This window comes from Pantherophis guttatus, chromosome 1 (genome assembly GCF_059756535.1).
Source record: "Pantherophis guttatus breed Tessera chromosome 1, ASM5975653v1, whole genome shotgun sequence".
Taxonomy (NCBI): domain Eukaryota; kingdom Metazoa; phylum Chordata; class Lepidosauria; order Squamata; family Colubridae; genus Pantherophis; species Pantherophis guttatus.
The window spans coordinates 298,406,048-298,424,539 of NC_142063.1; the positions used below are offsets into that span (position 1 = coordinate 298,406,048).

The following is an 18,492-nucleotide window of genomic DNA, read 5'->3' on the forward strand; positions in this document are numbered from 1 at the left end:
CTTCCAGGTCAATCATAAGAGCAGTCCTACTTACAACAGTTGACAGTTCATCCTGAAGTTGCCAATGCAAGAATCAAACTACCGGTATCTCTGCCTAGGAATAGGTGTGTGAAAGGAGAAGTGGTGCTGTTTTTCCTCTCTACCTCACCAAACTTAGCCTCTGGCCAAACATGTACTACCCATCATTTTTAATATTCTTGGATACCTACATCTAGCTTTTGAACTTGTGCACTTTGTAAGAAAGAAGACTGTATGGGGGGAAAAAATAAAACAATCTGATGAAATACTACTGTAATAAAAGGATAGTCCGGAAGAGATTCTGATTATCATCTCTCATGCTTATATTGATTTTTAAGTTAGTGATTAAAGTAGAAAAATAAATGTTAATGCTCAAGGAGCTCAAGGTTCTCAGGTTTTGCTAAACTGTAGCAAGAGAATAGCAATTAGAAGAAGCAATAGTCATTGCTGATTGATGCTTCTTCCCATTATATGTGGGGATTTATTTAAATGACCCACCAAAGATAAATACATTTTATTGGTATTTGGTGGCATATTTCAGGGATACAGGTTTTAGTATCACTTCCAGTTCTGGATTACAAAAATCCAGGTGAACACTCAGTGACACACAAGAAACAGGAAAAAAAAATATTTAGAATAGAATAACAGAGTTGGAAGGGACCTTGGAGGTTCTAGTTCAATCTCCTACTTAGGCAGGAAACCCTACACCACTTCAGACAAATGGTTATCTAACATCTTCTTAAAAACTTCCAGTATTGGAGCACTCACAACTTCTGGAGGCAAGTTGTTCCACTGATTAATTGTTCTAACTGTCAGGAAATTTCTCTTTAGTTCTAAGTTGCTTCTTTCCTTGATTAGTTTCCCCCCATTGCTTCTTCTTCTACCCTCAAGTGCTTTGGAGAATAGCTTGACTCCCTCTTCTTTGTGGCAGCCCCTGAAATATTGGAACACTGCTATCATGTCTCCCCTAGTCCTTCTTTTCATTAAACTAGACATACCCAGTTCCTGCAACCGTTCTTCATATGTTTTAGCCTTCAGTCCTCTAATTTGCTGCTGTCTTGTGGCTATCTGGACTTTTGCATCCCATTAAAGGATAGAACTATCATTTGCAAACTTTCCAAGTATGGAGGGAGAATATCAATGCATATTATGCCTTCCAAGACAAAAAGGATAGACATGCAAATGAAATGATAATATAAAAAGTTTATATAATGCTCATTTTTAATTCTTAATTTCTTTTCAGTTTATTTGTTTCAGGTGACTTGCATCACTGATGAAGGGAGTGCTGTAACACCAGTAATCAAGTACAATGCTGCTACTGGATTTGGTAACTACTTTAAAAAAATTGCTCATCATTGTGTCTGGAAGTTGTGCTATAATTATTAGCTGCAAGTATGAAGCACTTAGTCTATAGAATAAATGTTTTATTCTCTTAATTGCATCTATGCATTATAAAATATGCAAAGTATCTTTAGTGCATTGGTTCTTTTATAATAAAGTTCTTTTTATCAAGCATAAGATGATAAAAGTATGAATCAAGAGCAGATATCTCAATTGTATCCCCTTATACTAACAGTTCTCTTCAGTTTTAATATTTGCTGTACACAAATCAAACACAACATGGATCAGTACAAATAAATGAACACATTGTTATTTTTTTTGTAGAAATAATTTTATTTTTTAATTTTATGCCTCAATTTGACAAAAATCGCCAATCTAAGGCTGTTTATTTGCATTTGAAGGGAAACTTCCATTTGAATGCAACTAGCACACTTTGCAGAAGTAGCTTGTTTTGGCCATGACAGTGAGTGAGAGAGTATCAAACTCTTTTTGGTACATCTCTGTTCGTGCTTCTGGGTAGCTGTTATTTATAATACAAAAATGTTTATGCGTTAACATCGTTGCTGTCTTGTCTGCAAGAATGAAGTGTGCACACAGCCAAGACATTACCTTAAGCTGAAAACAATAGAGGAGACAATTAATGAAAAGGGAAAAGACAGATTAGCATTCATTTATTCATTCATTTGGTGAGTGAGCGGCTTAGCTGGTTTACTGCCTTGGCATGCTTCCATGCTATTATTTCACTGATACATATATTCCTTCAAAATTCACAAGCTATTGCTTCAGGCTTGCATGATCGAATTGTCTGACATTTATCCAGATATGTTTGCAAATATATATTCTCTGCTGAAAAACAAGAACAATGAAATCCTTTTTAAATCTTGCCTCACTTATTTATTCCCAAACATCCTCGTTTTATTTTTAATTTTTTAATACCATCATAAGAACTGCAGTGGGCATTGTCACTCTAATTTCTTTGGCACGAGCACAGGAAAGCTTTTTGCAACATGCCTAGACCTAAAAATATAAACTCACCACCCAATTTCAGCTGTGCTGCCTTAATTTCAACACACATACAGTCTATCACTTCTTCCCAGTGTAGAGGCTGGTTCCCATTGGAAACAGCAATGCCAACACTAAAAGCAGAGTCTGCAAGTTGAAAAGGGCTTTGCATCGCTGACCATTCACATATTTAGGCACTGCAGCACCTTGAAAATGAGAAGGGTGTGATGAAGTACCCCCAAATTGCAAAACTAACAGAGAACAACTGAATCACATATTTTCTTTCTGAAATAACAGATTTCAGTTATTAATTTCCTCCTGCTTCTCTCTCTCACCCCTCTGTCTATCCCTTGCTTGCCACCAATTCTTTTTCTGGATTCCATAGGTCCTGTCTTGACAACTCCAGGAGAAAATAACAAAGGCAACACAAAGCAAGCAATGTTCTACACAGAGTTGTGGTTTGTGATACTAATGGCGATCCTTGCCTTGATCTTCCTAGCAATTTTCCTGTCTCTAATTCTACAAAGGAAAATAAACAAGCAGCTGTATTCACGGGAAAGGCCTCCTTTAGTCTCCATTCAAAAGAGAATGTCACCAATGAATGTCTATTCACAAGGAGAAACTCACATGGTATGGTGCTCTGCCTATGTTTTGCAAATGGATTTCCTGTGAAGAGATGCCCTGTACTAGAGTTGAGGGGGGATTTGTGAGCCAACGTGAATACACCCATAGACACCACATAAAACCAACACCACATAAATCACATCTGTATTTGAAAGACATCTAAAATACCCTTTAAAAGACAACAGCTAAGGGCAAACTACTGCTGCTAATATAGCAGTGGCTCTTAAACCCCATTACGACTGTGGAATCATTTCCGACATATCACTTCCACAGCAAAGCAGAAAAAAATGTGATTTATTTATTTACCAAAGAAAGAATAAGGCTGTCCAAGTTAAAAGTTTCTTTATTCCAGCAGCTGAGCAGGTTAAAAAACACATGCTTAAAGCATTATGCTGCTAGAAATAGATGGTCTGTGTTGCCCTCTCTCTTGCCATAATGCACCAGAAGGCACAACTTAATTATGTGTTTCCCTTAAAACGTGAGGTGAGGAAATGCAATGTGCAGGTAAATGTTTCATTTTCACAGCTTGTGTCTATATTAAAAGCATTTTAAGGAGTTTAGCAAGTCGATCATTTTTATTTAAACAACTAGGGCTTGCCAGTAGACAGTTAAGACTACTCCTCAAGCATTTCCAAGTTTGGGCCCCAAATGGATATCTTAAAGGGAAATATTTGCATTCCAGGAATAGTCCCAAGCAGCCTGGACCTGCTGCTTTCAGTAATATTTCTACGATGACTCAGGTGTGATCTTAAAGGCTGGTTTGGGATTTCTTTGAACAGTTTTACTAAGGTTTCTTAAAAAAATCTGAGCTTTGGAAACAGGCTTCTTTGCTCATTAACTTTATGACTTGTCACATAATAATGAAACCAGATATCAGCAGCACCAAACGTTGTAGAGTTTGTTTTGAAAGGTATGTGAAAAGTCACAAGTAATACATAAAGAATACATCTTCATACAGCACTATAAGATGTCCAATGTAAAGAGACATAAGGGGGAGGGGGAAGCGCAACGGTTCAGCGATTAAAGACACTGAGTTTGTCAGGTGGAAAGCTGACTGTCCAGGTTCGAACGCCATGCGATAGAACGAGTTCCCCTTCTTGCCCCAGCTCCTGCCCACCTAGCAGTTCGAAAACATGCAAATGAGAGTAGATAACTAGGTACCACGTTGGTGGGAAGGTAGCAGCGTTCTCTGTGCTTTGGCATATAGTCATGCTGACCATGATGATGGAAATCATCTTCGGACAACGCTGGCTCTCTCGGCTAAAAAACAGAGATGAGCATCGCCCTCTAGAATCGGACACATCTGGAAAGGAGAAACCTTTACCTTTTACAGAGGCATACATAAGCCAGAGCCTGTTTTTCCTATCACATCTCAGATCTTCTATTCCCACTTTCAAGGCTGATAGCCAAGGTGAAGAAAATTAGGGTTTTAAGCAAGAAAGTTATTAACACAGATATTATGACAATCAAGGTACCCTTTCCTGTGGAAGAGCTTCTCCGTCCTCATGCATAAAATGTATTTCTCAACAGGTGATAAGTGTTTATTGGCAGCCAGATTATGGACACAGCCCTGGCTCACTTTCCAAAGCTCTCTTCAGGAGATAGGAAAATTAATACACAATTTAGGAAGAAACTTGGATGCTTTTTGTTTATTAATTAGAATATTTTTATCTCTCTTTTCTTCATAAAAAAGCACTTAAATCTATTAAAAAGATAAGTTGAATTAAAAGTACAACCACCATTAAAAATAAAATATCTACAGCCCTTAAGAAATTGGTGATGATGATGATAAAATCATGGGCCTTTGGGAGCGTAATAATGAGAACAGGTTATTTGTAATTTAGCATTTCAGTTCCCCAGGCATTATTTTGGAACCCTAAAGCTATACTCAATTAAACACAAAGAATTTTTTTTAAAAAAATCTCTTTGTGCTGGACTGGCAATGCTCTAACAAACTTTAACCAAGCAAGAAGCAGAAGTTTCTCTAACTCAGATATTTAACTATTGCTGGTCTATATTACAGGGGAAGGACAGAATCAGAAGGTTGTCTCAAACACCTATGGTTTTAATCCCAGTCCTTATGCTTCCTTCCTCCAATTTCATAAAAACCAGCAACAAAAGACTATTTGTCACTAATGACAGGGTAAGATAAAACAATATTTTAAACTGTGTGTACAGATGCTATCCAGTAGGTTGTGACCATATCAGAAGAGACTCTCTTGGACTGTGTTTGTACAAAGTGTCTACTTCTATTGTATCTGTCCACGGGTGCTCCCTTCCAGCTATGTTTTTTCCCAAAACTTAGCCACTCTAGTATATAAAGGTAAAGGTTAACATCAGTGGTGAAATCCAAATTTTTTTACTACCGGTTCTGTGGGCGTGGCTTGGTGGGCATGGTGTGACTTGGTGGGCGTGGCAGGGGAAGGATACTGCAAAATCCCCATTCCCTTCCCACTCCTGGGGGAAGGATATTGCAAAATCTCCATTCCCACCCCACTCTGGGGCCAGCCAGAGGTGGTATTTGCTGGTTCTCCAAACTGCTCAAAATTTCTGCTACCGGTTCTCTGAACTGCTCAAAATTTCACTACCGGTTCTCCAGAACCTGTCAGAACCTGCTGGATTTCACCCCTGATTAACATATCCCCTTTCCAGTTGTGTCTGACTCTAGTGGGCGATGTTCATCTTCATTTCTTAGCAAAGGGAGCCAGCATTGTCCAAACACATTTCCATGGTAATGTGGCCATCACTATACGCCGACATATGCTAGACATAGAATTTGTGGATGTACATCTAAGCCAACCTATTTGTCAAAAATTGCTATATACTTTCAGCATAATCCACTGTCTAATTTCTTCTCTAAGGCAGTCAATAATTGGGAAACATTTATATTTCGAAAATGTTTCACTTTCTCATCCCCTCAGCTTTTCTGGTGTGGTGGTGGTGGTTTTGTCTTCTGCTTTAGAAGATCTGAAGTGCTCTTCTTGTTCTGCCTTCTAACTTCACACTTTCTCTACCTGCCTTCACTTTCCCCCCCTTTATTTCCTATACCTATGATGTTTCCCTCTTTCCCTGATAATTCACAACACCAGCCTCCTATTGCTACTTCTTTACAAGTCCCTGTTATCTCATCTTCACAAGTATCACCAAGCTCCGATAAGGTAAGCCTTTGCAATGCATATGTCTGCATAAACATTTGAGAAAGATACCTTTCTAACTGCCAGGAAGTCTCTCTTTCTCTTGCTCTCTGTGCCCCCTCCCCATTAGATTGAAAGAGTAGCTCAGTTTTATTATCCTTTTCAAGGTCACACAGCATACAGTGCTGATAATTGTCAGTGCTGCTTTTACATCTAACTCAATTATTGCGTTGAATTCGGAACACGACCACTGCAGTCCCATACAAATGCTAGGCAAATTTGTCGGTGAAAACAAATTGGCTTTCAGTCACCATAAGCCTTTACTGCTAACAGCTTTCCTTTCTTTTACATCTTATTTTGGGGGGTAGGTGGGTGTAGGGGGGGGAGACTGCATAATGGAGCAATAAGACACTGCAGATCAGAATCACTTTATGTGAAGATATTGGAATTTTATGAGCCTCCTTCTCACTGACCTTCTGGATTACTCAGTATAAGCCTTTGTTGATGCCTAACCTACAAGAGAAAATTTGTTTTAGCGCCTGAATGATTAAACAAGTAACACTTTTCTTCCCTTTTAAATCTCAGTTTGAGAGGGTGGCCGATACATCGGAGTCCTCCTGTAGCGTCACACTCAAAAGCTACACAATGCACTTGGAGGTAGTGAACTCTATTGGGTGGAGCAAGTTTGCAAACATTGAGAGTCTTGAATTTTTGGCATGATAATACCTTGTGTGGGGCTTTATTTGTTGCTGTGTGGCATTTTGGACCTGAAATTAGGTTGATATGATTTTGAGTATAATTTTGGCCGCAGGGGGAAAGAAGTAGCTGGGAAAATGAACTCTTCAGTTTTATGTTCTGTAATAAATGAGCAATGCAATCTTTGACTGCTGAAAATTAAGCTGATGTGCCAGCCTTCATAATATAACTCTTAAAGCACAAAGCATTGGTAATCTGTGAGCAGATAGTTAAACTTATCAGTGTTGCAGGCTAAGAGGGTTGTGCAATTGTGCTGGCGATATGTTGCTTGCATGCTGAAATCAAACTTGTGAAGCTACATTGCAGAAGACTGCAGTTCCCTTGGGGAATAATAGCTGAAGGGATAATTTATGTACATAATTGCATTTTTAAACTCTGCTGGAATAATAATTGTAATTCTTTTAATAATTTTAAATTTTGTATTGGTATGTGTTTTAGTTCTGGCTGTGCACCGCCCTGAGTCCACTAGGAGAAGGGCGGTATACAAATTGAATAAAATAAATAAAAATAAATAAATAATATAGCCTACCTATACTGTCATCAATTAAGAATGGTCTACAACAAGGGTGTCAAACCCAAGGCCTGTGGGCCGGATCTGGCCCATGGGGCTGCTTAGATCTGGCCTACAGTGCCCCTGCCAGATAAAATAGCCACAACAGCCTCCTGCCGCCCTCTGCCAGCGAAAATGGAGCTTGGAGGGCTGCACATACAAACCCCTGAGCTCCATTTTTGCTGGCAGGGAGCGGCAGGAGGCCATCACGGCTGAAAACAGAGCCTGAGAGGGCCGCACGTGCTCTCCCACCCCACCCCAAGCTCCATTTTCGCTGGCAGAGGGTGACATGGCCTAAAACAGAGCTTGGGACTCCTTTTTCGCTGGCAGAGCACTCGGGCCGCTACAGATGCCCCTGACATGAGTGACGTCAAGCTAGCCATGGCCACCCTGGCCACACCCACCCCAGCCCCTGAAGTCAAAACGCAACCGTGATGCAGCCCTCAATGAAATAGAGTTTGACACCCCTTGTCTACAATAAGGAAGAGTCCTTAGGGGAAGGTGCAATATGAGGATACCTTGGTTCTTTAAAGTTAAAAAAACAATTGTTTGTTCGCTTCTATTCCTAGGGACTGTCAGATACAAAAATTCCAGGACCAGCATCGCCTTTGAGTATGCACAGCAGTAGAAACATTTCTGTCCTTCAGGGGCCAAGCCAAAGCCAGATAGAAGATAGGTTTTCTCAAGATTCCCTGCATCGAAGTGTCAGTCAGCTTATTGAAGCATCTGAGAAAAAGTCCTCGGTAGAAGACACTGTTTGGGATGCCATTATTCATGGCCATGACAGCAATTTGGTAAGTCAATTTACAAAGACAACTGATTAGCTTCAAATACTGACATACCATAATCGCACAATCTTTGTAGCAAATGTCAATCATGCTGAGTAACCAAATGGTAAAACAAGACCAATGGCCTTTGTGGGTATTAATATTAATTGTGCAAATGCGCTAAGTCATCCAGTGCTTTCCACATATTCTGAACTTTACTACTTTGAGGCAGGCAAGCACAATCACTGACCAGAAACTGTGCAAGCTGCAGTCCATAATACGTTTAGAAAAGCAATCTGTGGGAAAAAATGTTTCTTCTCCTACTAATAAAATAGGCAGCATATGCACATTTAGCAATGCATGTTGAGTTGTGCTCTAAGATGGGTATACAAATCTTTTAAATAAATAAAATGTCCCTTAGAGTGAAGCAATATTATCCTAATGCTATATAAAATTATATAAGCATATATGTTATGTCCATTTAATTTTAAATGTTTTATCTGCAAAACCTATTGGGCTTTGGACCTTCACCCACAACCTTGCTTGTGATAAATATTATCCCCTATCCCAGGGGTGGGCAAATATGGCCCCTTTATGACCTGTGGACTTCAACTCCCAGAATTCCTGAGACAGCCAAGCTGGCTCAGGAATTCTGGGAGTTGAAGTCCACAGGTTGCAAAAGAGCCACAGTTGCCCATCCCTGCCCTATCCTGTACGATGGTTTTCTCAGCCAGGGATGTAAAGTCCCAAATGGCAACTACAAAGAGAGTGCAAATTTGGGGAAAGCAAATTAAATAACCATCTTTGATTTTAAGAGCTCATAGCTGCATTCAGAGTGGTGCAGTGGTCTAGAGGTGGAGCTCTTGCCTCAGGAGGCTGTGAGTTCAATCCTAGGTAGTGGCAGATATTTCTCTCTCTGGGCACAATGAGTAAATATCTGCTGCGAATTCTGCATTGGCGACAGGAAGGGCATCCGGCCAGTAAACACTCAGTTCCATTCAGTTGCCCTGACTCCACCCCTATGCAAGGGATTATGGAGTCATTAAAAGACTAATAACAACAACAACTGTATTCAGTGTTTGCATATTTTTTGAAATTTTTGATATTTAGAGGGGGCAAACAGTGAATTTCACTGGGTCAGGATGGTCTTTTACTTAACTAAATTATAGGATTAACCAACAATAAAAACTTTATTGATTTTAAAAATAGTCTGAATGAGATCTCAATGTCTTTATTCTCTAACGCTTATCTTCTTAAAATTGCTTTATTTTAGTGTGCGGATGATGATGATCTTGTGAGCACTATCAAAAGTTTCAGTACTGTCACCAAACCACATACAACATTTTCTGATACACACTTGTAAGTTATTTAGTACTGTTGCCACAGAATAGATAACAAGGGAAGTCTTGAATATTTCTCTTTGTAGTTATTATGAAGTAATGCTTTTCCTGAAATTTTTCTAGTGTTTATGAATTACATCTTGTACTGTAAGTATGTGAAAGCTATTTTCTTTTTATCAAAACTTAGAAGCTTCCTTTATAGTAATACATTGTCTAGAGCAAATATATTTATTTGAGAGGTACATAGTATTAATTTTTTAATGCATTTTTTGTCAAATCAATAGTGCTACACAAACCTTTATTTAGCTCATTGCAGGAACTGATTGGATAAAATGGTGAAATGGTCATACACACAAATTTAGCATAGGCAGGAAATTAGGGAACAATATTGAACTCTTCACAAAAATTTATTACTGAAAACCTTTAATTAATGAGAAATTAAGATAACCAACAATCTTGTTAAAACAACAAGAGTACATAGAAGAAATGCTTAATTATACTTTATTATGATACTATGCTTCAATTAGTTTCCTTTGGCCATACAGCCATACAGTGAAATCTTTCAAATAATTTATTAGTTATAGATAGGGGGAAAGTAACCAAAATGTAAATGTATAGCTATTCTATCTTGACTTTTCCATGCTTACTTAGCAAAATATGCTAGTGTGGGAAAATACTTGCTTTGTGTCAGTAATTAGCTTAACTGAATGTTTTTCTGCTGGCTGTAGCTGATATTCTTTATTGTTCTGCTAATTCTGATACTCACATGATCCAATGTCAAATGCTATACTTTGTAATAAAAATTACGGCATTTGTAAGCGTGATAAGCGGAAATATACCTATTAGTCCCATATTAACTACTATGGCCATGGCACATATGTAGTTCTGCTTCTGTGGCAAATATATTAACATTTCAGGCCTGGCAAGTTCAGAAGCAGACCACTGTGGTGGTAAATATGTACTTCAGAAGACAAAGCAACTGTAAAGCTTTTGGTGCCCTAATAGGAAAAAGGCTGACAAATTTGAATTAACAGCACTCCAAACTATAAAAACCAGAGTTGTGAGGAATAAGATTTCTGCAAGTGCTCAGAATATAACTAGGTCTTTCTGTTCTAAGGGCACCAGAGACAAACCTGTGCAGCATAAGATATACCTATCAGGCTGTTAATACAGGTAGTCCTCAACTTACAAGGGTTGGTTTAGTGACCGTTCAGTTACAATGGCACTGAAAAAAGGGATTTATGACCATTTTTCACACTTACGACCGTTGCAGCATCCCCAAGGTCACGTGATCAAAATTCAGACACTTGGTAACTGACTCGTATTTATGACAGTTGTGTGATCACTTCTTGCAACCTTCTGACAAGCAAAGTCTTTAGGGAAGCCAGATTCACTTAACGACAATGTCACTAATTTAACAACTGCAGTGATTCACTTAACAAACGTGGCAAGAAGAGATAAACTGGGGCAAAACTCACTTTAAAAAATTCTCACTTAATAACATAAAAGTTTGGGCTCAATTGTGGTCGTAAGTTGAGGACTATCTGTACAGAATTTCAACTGAGTGAATCATTATTCTTTTTAATAGTTCATATCAAAATTGCTCCTTCGCGATCAGAAATGTAATGTATTGTCAAGCTGCAGGATATTGTCTCAAATTAAAAAAATGATTTTCATGTTTTATTGTGTCTCCTTTATACTGATCAATTGTATTATTTGTTTTACAATAGATAGCCGAATGCTGTTAGCACATGGTTGTGAATAAACATTCGTGCACAGCAGCCTTACTTTTTCTGTTTCGTAAGAAAATAACTTGCATCTTTAGGAACATATAAAGTATCTGAAGCATAAAATCACTTACCTTTGACTAAACAAGGTGAATCAGTCCTGATGTCCCTTTCAGTTGTCAAACAACTATTTAACTATTTTCAAAAAAAATTATGAAAGCGGTTTTGATATAAGCCAAGCGTAACCAAGCAAGATGGTAAACAGTACAGTAGAACATATAAAATTCAAATGACAAGTGTTCATTTTAAGAAAAACCAACAGTAGTCACACAGAGTAGAATTTAAAATGCCTGGAAATTTTAAATCCTTATGATGCATTGTATAATTCACATTAAAGTGATGGGTTTTTATTCTTAATTGTGAAGTCATTTGGAGAGAGTGACAGCTGCACCCATCACACTTACTATGGAAGATATATTTTTTTTTAAAAAAAAAAGAAGCATTCAAGAGTTGCCATGCTTATACATGTTGAGGGCAGGGAGGGGACTCAAATATAACTGAATAGGCCCTGCAGTGTCTCTATTATCAGATTTAAATCTTATACCAGGGCAGGCGTATAGTTTTGTATATTTTATTCTATGGTAGTTCTGTTGCATTGATATAAAATCTACGTCTAAATACTCAACAAACAATATTGAAGGATCAAATATAAACCTGGCTTTGGGATATCATCTTTCAATTCTTGCCCTCTTTTTTATATTGCAAGAAAGGGAATAATTATCTACCGTACTTAAAAATATGCTTGTGATTTCTGAAAGTGCACAATAAAACATCACAAAGAGGCCTATACTGTATTTGTGCAAGACTCAGTAGAATCCTGGTTTTCTTCCAACCTTAGCATATGCAACTGAGGACATTCAAGGCTGTATCATTAAGGGTTTCTAGGAAATCTGTAAGTTAATGTAATTTGACTGGACCGAGGGGCAAAGAAAAAGCAAGAAGAAATCTCAAGACTACTTGTGCCTTTGCCAAAGGATTAAAAGACACTTTCAAGACACTTTCAGGTATTGCTCCTAGAAATATTGGGAAGCTTAAGTCTACAAATTCCAGTTCAACTGTGCAGACCTAAACAGATAGCTTAATTCTATACAATGGTCTAAGTGAAGTTCTCTATAAACCTTTGGTCTATAACTAAGTAATTTGCAATCAATCTTGCAGTTAATTATTGTAAAGATTAGTATATGTTGTTAAGAAAGTGACTCAAGTTCTCCTTTCCTGTGGAAGATGATAGCATGCTTGAGGGGGTTTCTCTCTTACTGATTGCTGACTAAACCAGACCACACAGAAATTTTGTAGGAGTAATTTATGCAACATCTCATAATAGCAGGCTCCACTTGCAAATAGCTGGAACATGAAGCTTCATAAAATGCAAGAAATCATTTATGAGAGCAACTACTAATGGCTTGATAGGAAAGTGTAGTCCATCTTTCTAGAATTAATCCACTGATGGTATTGTAATTAAAAGGAATGTACAGAATAACTATACTTTATATTTTAATATTTGATAAATATCTGCAAAGTAATGTTTTATAGTAGCTGTAACAAGACATTTAGAATTTCAATTTGGTTAAGTCAACACATTGAAGCGTGAGATGATATACAAAGTTTATTAATACTAATAAAAACTGGTGGCACAGCAGAAAAAGCAAGACATAAAATAAAGCACCCTAACTCTTCCCATTATTGTTTTCAACATGGAAACCACACTGAAAGTATGAATTGCTCTATAGATAGACCATAAACTTTAAATACGTAGCATGTTTGTAACCAAGATTAGGAAACAGTTACTTTACAACAAAAATGGTAGTGCATGCCAGCCTGTATTAAACAAAGCTCGAAAACGTCTGTACCAGAACTGGACTTCACATAGACAGTTATAGAAAGTTCACACCAATTTTGAGTAGTTCAAAAATGCTTCCATTGATTGTGCTATGAAGCCAGGGTTTTTTAGCAGCTTTCTCCATCTGGTGATCTTCCAGAGAAATTAGATTCAACTCCCATAATTCCCCATACTTGAGCCAGCTTGCTCAACAGAATTATGGAAATTCAAATCCAATTTATCGAAACACCAGGATTGGAAGGCTGATTCGTCTAGAATGTGTTTCCTTATCCTGCCTGATTCTAACTCAAACTCATCTTCAATTAGAAAGATACAAATTTAGATACGTAAATGTGAAATTCGTCCAGTTTAGTGAGAAACATTCAATATACATGTGGGATATAGATGTCTTTTATTTTCACAAGGTATTTTCATAAGGTATAATCCTGGCAAGATGAGTCACTTTTCTTATGCCGTGGAGAAACTGCTGTCTTTGTAGGAGATGGGGAAGCTGTACCAAATACTTCAGAACTTCCTTCTACAATGTTTGGTGAAGATACCACAAGATGTGGTCCTTTCTTTCTTCCAAGAAAACCACCTCCTTCAAATCCACTCTTCCTTTTGCAGTCTGCTTTGGTTTCATTGTCTTCATCGTTTACTCTTTTTTTCAATTCTAATATGCTTTCAGACACTTTCTGAAGTTCAGTTCCTCCATCTGACACTCTGGCCATTCTTATCTCAAGTGCTAAGGCTGAAGCTTTTTTGTCAGTTATGTTTTCACCAATTTTTTTCCCTTCCGCCTGTACAGGACTCCAGCTGCCATTCTGAGGAACAGCTTTGTCTACCATGGTTTTATTTAAATTAAAAGGCTGAATTTCCCTGTAGCTGTGAAAACTTTCTGTCCGGCGGGCTCTGGCTAGTAAGGGGCTCTCCCTATATGGCCGTATGGAGCCATATGTAGCGGTTTCGTGGATTGTTTCCCGGTGCTGTAACTGGAGGCTGAAAACATTTAAAGTTTTTAAAGTAATTAAATTAATAAATTGAGCATGTCAAATTGAACAAAATTTACTAACTAGATATTTGGATTATTTTTATTTTCATGCAAAAATCATAAATTATTCATTATTGGTTGGGATCACTACTATATGGATAAGTATATTACATAATTCACGCAGGCACACACTAGGAACTCTTTATACGGTATCTATTCTGCACAGTTTGCAAAATATTAGAGTATTAACTTTTAAGTAAACAGCATGATAAAATTAAGTCTTATACAAGGAAACATCTAGCTTAAATCTTGCCATCCACATATATGCAAACATAATTTGTAAAGCTTACCTAGAGCCCGATTCACGCAGTCGGCTTTGCTGGACTACTGAAGTAGCTGGACTGATATTGGGGGTTGCACAGCGAGAGGTGCTTAGATCACACTGATCCAGAAGTTTAAGCAATTCTTCTTCAGTAGGACCACCTACATCTGGAGACAGAAGACAGATTCATATATACATTAAGAAACCACAACAAATTTACTTAGCATTTGTACCTAATATGCACTAAAGAGTTTAGTATACTGTCTTGGTAGCATAACTGTTTTATGCCACCCAGAGCCACTTGCCTCTGTGATGGATGGTTACATAAGATATATATATAGATGATAGATAGATGGATGGATGGATGGATGGATGGATGGATGGATGGATGGATGGATGGGATGGGATGGATGGATGATAGGTAGGTAGATAGAGATCAAATAATTATCGAATTCAAAAACAGTTTGCAATATTATATTCTCCTTTATATTTGCATTTAAGAATAATGTACAAAGTGTCAAAACAAAATAATAAAAATATGGAAGAAAGACATAACCACTACTCCCCCCCCCACCAAAAAGATTAAGTAATAGAAAACCGGGATCTATTGAAAACTGTTGCATTCAAGACAACTAACCTTTTTCTTCACTTTTATTAACCATATCCATTGCTGTAGTTAGGTCCCACATCTGAATACTGCCATTAACGTGCCCTGTGAAGAGGTAACGCCGTGGCCTTGAACCCATTCTGCTGGATCCCTCACATTCACGCACAGTAAAGGAGGAAATTGTAGTACAGTCAACTGCCTGAATTTCACATATCCTATTGGGGGGGAAAAAGGACTATAGCATATCAACCACCAATTTGTTGAAACAATGGGCTGTGCCATATATAGTCTCTCAAACAGATATACACCTTCAAATCAACACTTACAAATTAGTACTGTGTCCATAAATTGTAATTATATGTACCTATTCACCTGAAAAGGAGGCCACAATCACTTGTGCTTTAGAATCCCAAAATGCAAAAAAAATCTGCCACAGATTCTACTTAATATTCGTATAAGACTCTTTTCTGTTTTCCAAAGATTAGAGATGGTTGTTTAAGAAAGAACCCCTGAACCATCCCTGGTCAACTATGAAAGGGAAAAGTTCTCAAATGGCTATTCTATATGCTTCTGTATATCTGTGTATTTATTAAGCCACAAGTTTAATAGTTTATTGGACAAAACTAAGCATTTTCAAAGTGTATCATCAAAGTGCCTTTGAAATTTTTCTCCTGGAATCGTAAACTCATACTATTTGTCTTTTCAACATTCTTTGAGGCAAAAAATGTCTTTCTTTTAACTAAAGACCAATTCCATTACAGGCTAAGATAGGCAAAAATGAAAAAGTTATTGACAGTTTAGCATGGCACAGCATTTTACACAATTAACTTACACATTTCCGTATCAAGACTTAAAAGGCATTTGCTTAACAGATCTGTCTGAGCTACCATGTTTCCCCAAAAATAAGACCTTACTGGAAAATAAGCCCTAGCATGATTTTTCAAGGTGTTTGTAATATAAGCCCCAGTTATTAAGTTATACCGCAAAATTAAGCCCCAGATCGTCAGCCAGATGGACACATTTAGTACTGTATTTCCCCAAAAATAAGACCTAACTGGAAAATAAGCCTTAATGCGTCTTTTGGAGCAAAAATTAATATAAGACCCAGTCTTATTTTTGGGGAAACATGGTATATACAAATGAAAAGGATCTGGGTTGATCCTTAGCCCAAGATGTCCCTTTGTACTGTACTCCACTGGTCCCCAATCTTTCCAGTTCGGTGGACTGGCAGCAGCGGCGGGGTGAGGAGGGAGAGATAGGTGATGGTTTCATGATTGCGCATACAACTTTCACAAATGCAGCTCGGGGTGCACTTGCTTGGGCTTGCCCACCACTTCCACAGCCCTGTTCCAAATGGGCTACACTGGGCCGTGGACTGGGATTTGGGGACCCCTGCTATACTCAATCTAATATTTACTTCAATGTCAAATTTCTCATAACTGATAGATATGCATAAGCATTCTGAAATTATCAACATTTTAATAAAATAGATATTTAATGTAAGTATCACAGTTTTGAATTTGCAAGTTACTGGGAAAATACGATACTTGCATAGGTGAGATCATTTTCTTTTTAAACAATCTCAGTAAGTAAAAAAAGTATTTTCATGCTAATTTACTGGAAGTGCTTTTATTCTTTCTAAAACGCACATGCATTTCGCTGGAATTTCAATAGGCACTCAGAAACTACTCAGTGTCTACAGGCTATTCTGTAGTTATCACCAGCTTTTCAGTACATTTCTGATGCCAACACATTATTGCTAAGTACTGGAACAGTGTTAGTTATCCAACCATCCTAGCAGGTTTGATGACTCATGATCAATGTTTAGGGGTGGCTTAAGTATGATGCATTGTCATCGGGAATGATTTCTAATTTGGCCAGATTCTTAAATGAGCATTGTATTAAGTATATGCAATCCCTTTGAGGTGAAGCAAACACAACCACTTTGAGATTCAAAGCTACTACTTCATGGCTCTCCTGAAATGCTAGAATAGCTAACAAAAAGAAGTGCTGAGCATACTCAGGAAGGCCAACAACCCCTTAAAAACTGTGTTAGATAGTGAAATAAGGGCACTTTCCTGTTAATATCTCATTAATTTTAATTTAAAGGGATATTTATTTTCTTCTGCAATATTGGTTCTCATATAGGATCTCGTGTTAACCTTGCAGTCTTGGCGTAGGCTCTATTTTAGCTAACACTTTTCAGGCTTCAGGCCTTTTGAGGCAGACTGTTCTTACAACATCTCACTGGGTAGAATATTATGGTAACGGGACCTTGCCTGACAGAGAGGCTTTCATCAGATAGAGAAAATATTTAATAGGACCCTTGCTTTGCTATCTTGGTATTTCCCAAGTTTTAGATTAATATACCTCTTTTTTTTTTTTAAAGGTCACTAACCTCTTACCCAAAAGAAAGAAGATAACACACTTATTTTTAGGTCCTTAAAGGTTTGCATTAAAGTGTTACAAACTTGTTAATCACTTCTTTAGCATCTTCCTTCGTATAAGACCAAGCCACATCATAAAAATAATTGATATTACTGCTTTTGGAGACAGCAGGACTTAGCTTGATAAAAAAAACCTCAATAGCGTTTTGGAGTTTACGGTTCACTTCCTGCAAGGAACTGCAACGCCCATGGTCTTGGGATCCACTGTTTAACAAGTATTTGTAGGGTGTGTGTGCGTGTGTGTTTTTACTGGTTCAGCTTTGTGGAATTGGCTAGCATGCTTCAACTAACTTGCTTCAATTGCAGAATACTGCAATTGTTGCCAGTCTTTGGGGACAGAGAACAGAGAAGCTGGATTTGCCTGGGGAAGAAAAGCTTCTTTTTGCTTTTGTGTGGTTGTTGCCCAATTGCATGGTCACTGTCAAAGGGAACTTTTAAAAGCTGAAATCAACATTTGTGACTAAGGAGATTCATCTCTTACAGAGAGCAGGAAATAGTATGCTTTTCATCAAGTCTATTTACACATATATGAAGAGGCCTACTGCCATGGCGGCTTAATTAAAAATCATTTCTTTTTATTCCAAAATGGATGGATCCACAGTAGTTCAAAACAAAATGTGTAAAAAAAAAAGATGTCTAACAATTAATTGCACATACTGCAAATTGCTACCATGGGAACAAATACCCAATACAATTATTTCCAGGGTAAAATGAGTATATAGGAATGCAGGCTTAATTAACGTAGAAGACATGTGTTGATTAGACTATTGCATAGTAATCAAAGAAAACGAGAAAAGAAAGAGGTCAAAGTTTAACAGACTTTGAATTACTACATTCAAATTTACCCTAATATAACATTAATTTTAATAACTATATCCCATTTTCTCTCTAAGACTGCCTAGAACATTAAATCATGGTGATTTATAGTATATTATATCATAATATTCCAATGTAATATTATTCAAATGATAATGAAGCTTCTAGCCA

At 37.6% G+C, this 18,492-nt stretch overlaps 2 protein-coding genes across 2 annotated transcripts in view; one reads left to right on the top strand and one right to left on the bottom strand.

The window, feature by feature from the left end:
• Nucleotides 1-9,600, top strand: part of USH2A (usherin) — a 458,447-nt gene extending 448,847 nt beyond the window's left edge. Inside the window, exons 66-69 of the mRNA XM_087891378.1 lie at nt 1,262-1,345; nt 2,747-2,991; nt 7,995-8,219; nt 9,466-9,600. Coding sequence (XP_087747504.1) covers nt 1,262-1,345; nt 2,747-2,991; nt 7,995-8,219; nt 9,466-9,555 — 644 coding nt within the window. The 3' untranslated portion in view covers nt 9,556-9,600. The remainder of the gene's footprint in view (nt 1-1,261; nt 1,346-2,746; nt 2,992-7,994; nt 8,220-9,465) is intronic.
• Nucleotides 9,601-12,910: 3,310 nt separating this feature from the next.
• Nucleotides 12,911-18,492, bottom strand: part of KCTD3 (potassium channel tetramerization domain containing 3) — a 37,541-nt gene continuing 31,959 nt past the window's right edge. Inside the window, exons 16-18 of the mRNA XM_034427821.3 lie at nt 15,089-15,273; nt 14,480-14,618; nt 12,911-14,137 (exon numbers count right to left, since the gene is read on the bottom strand). Of these exons, the coding sequence (XP_034283712.1) occupies nt 13,570-14,137; nt 14,480-14,618; nt 15,089-15,273 (892 nt within the window). The 3' untranslated portion in view covers nt 12,911-13,569. The remainder of the gene's footprint in view (nt 14,138-14,479; nt 14,619-15,088; nt 15,274-18,492) is intronic.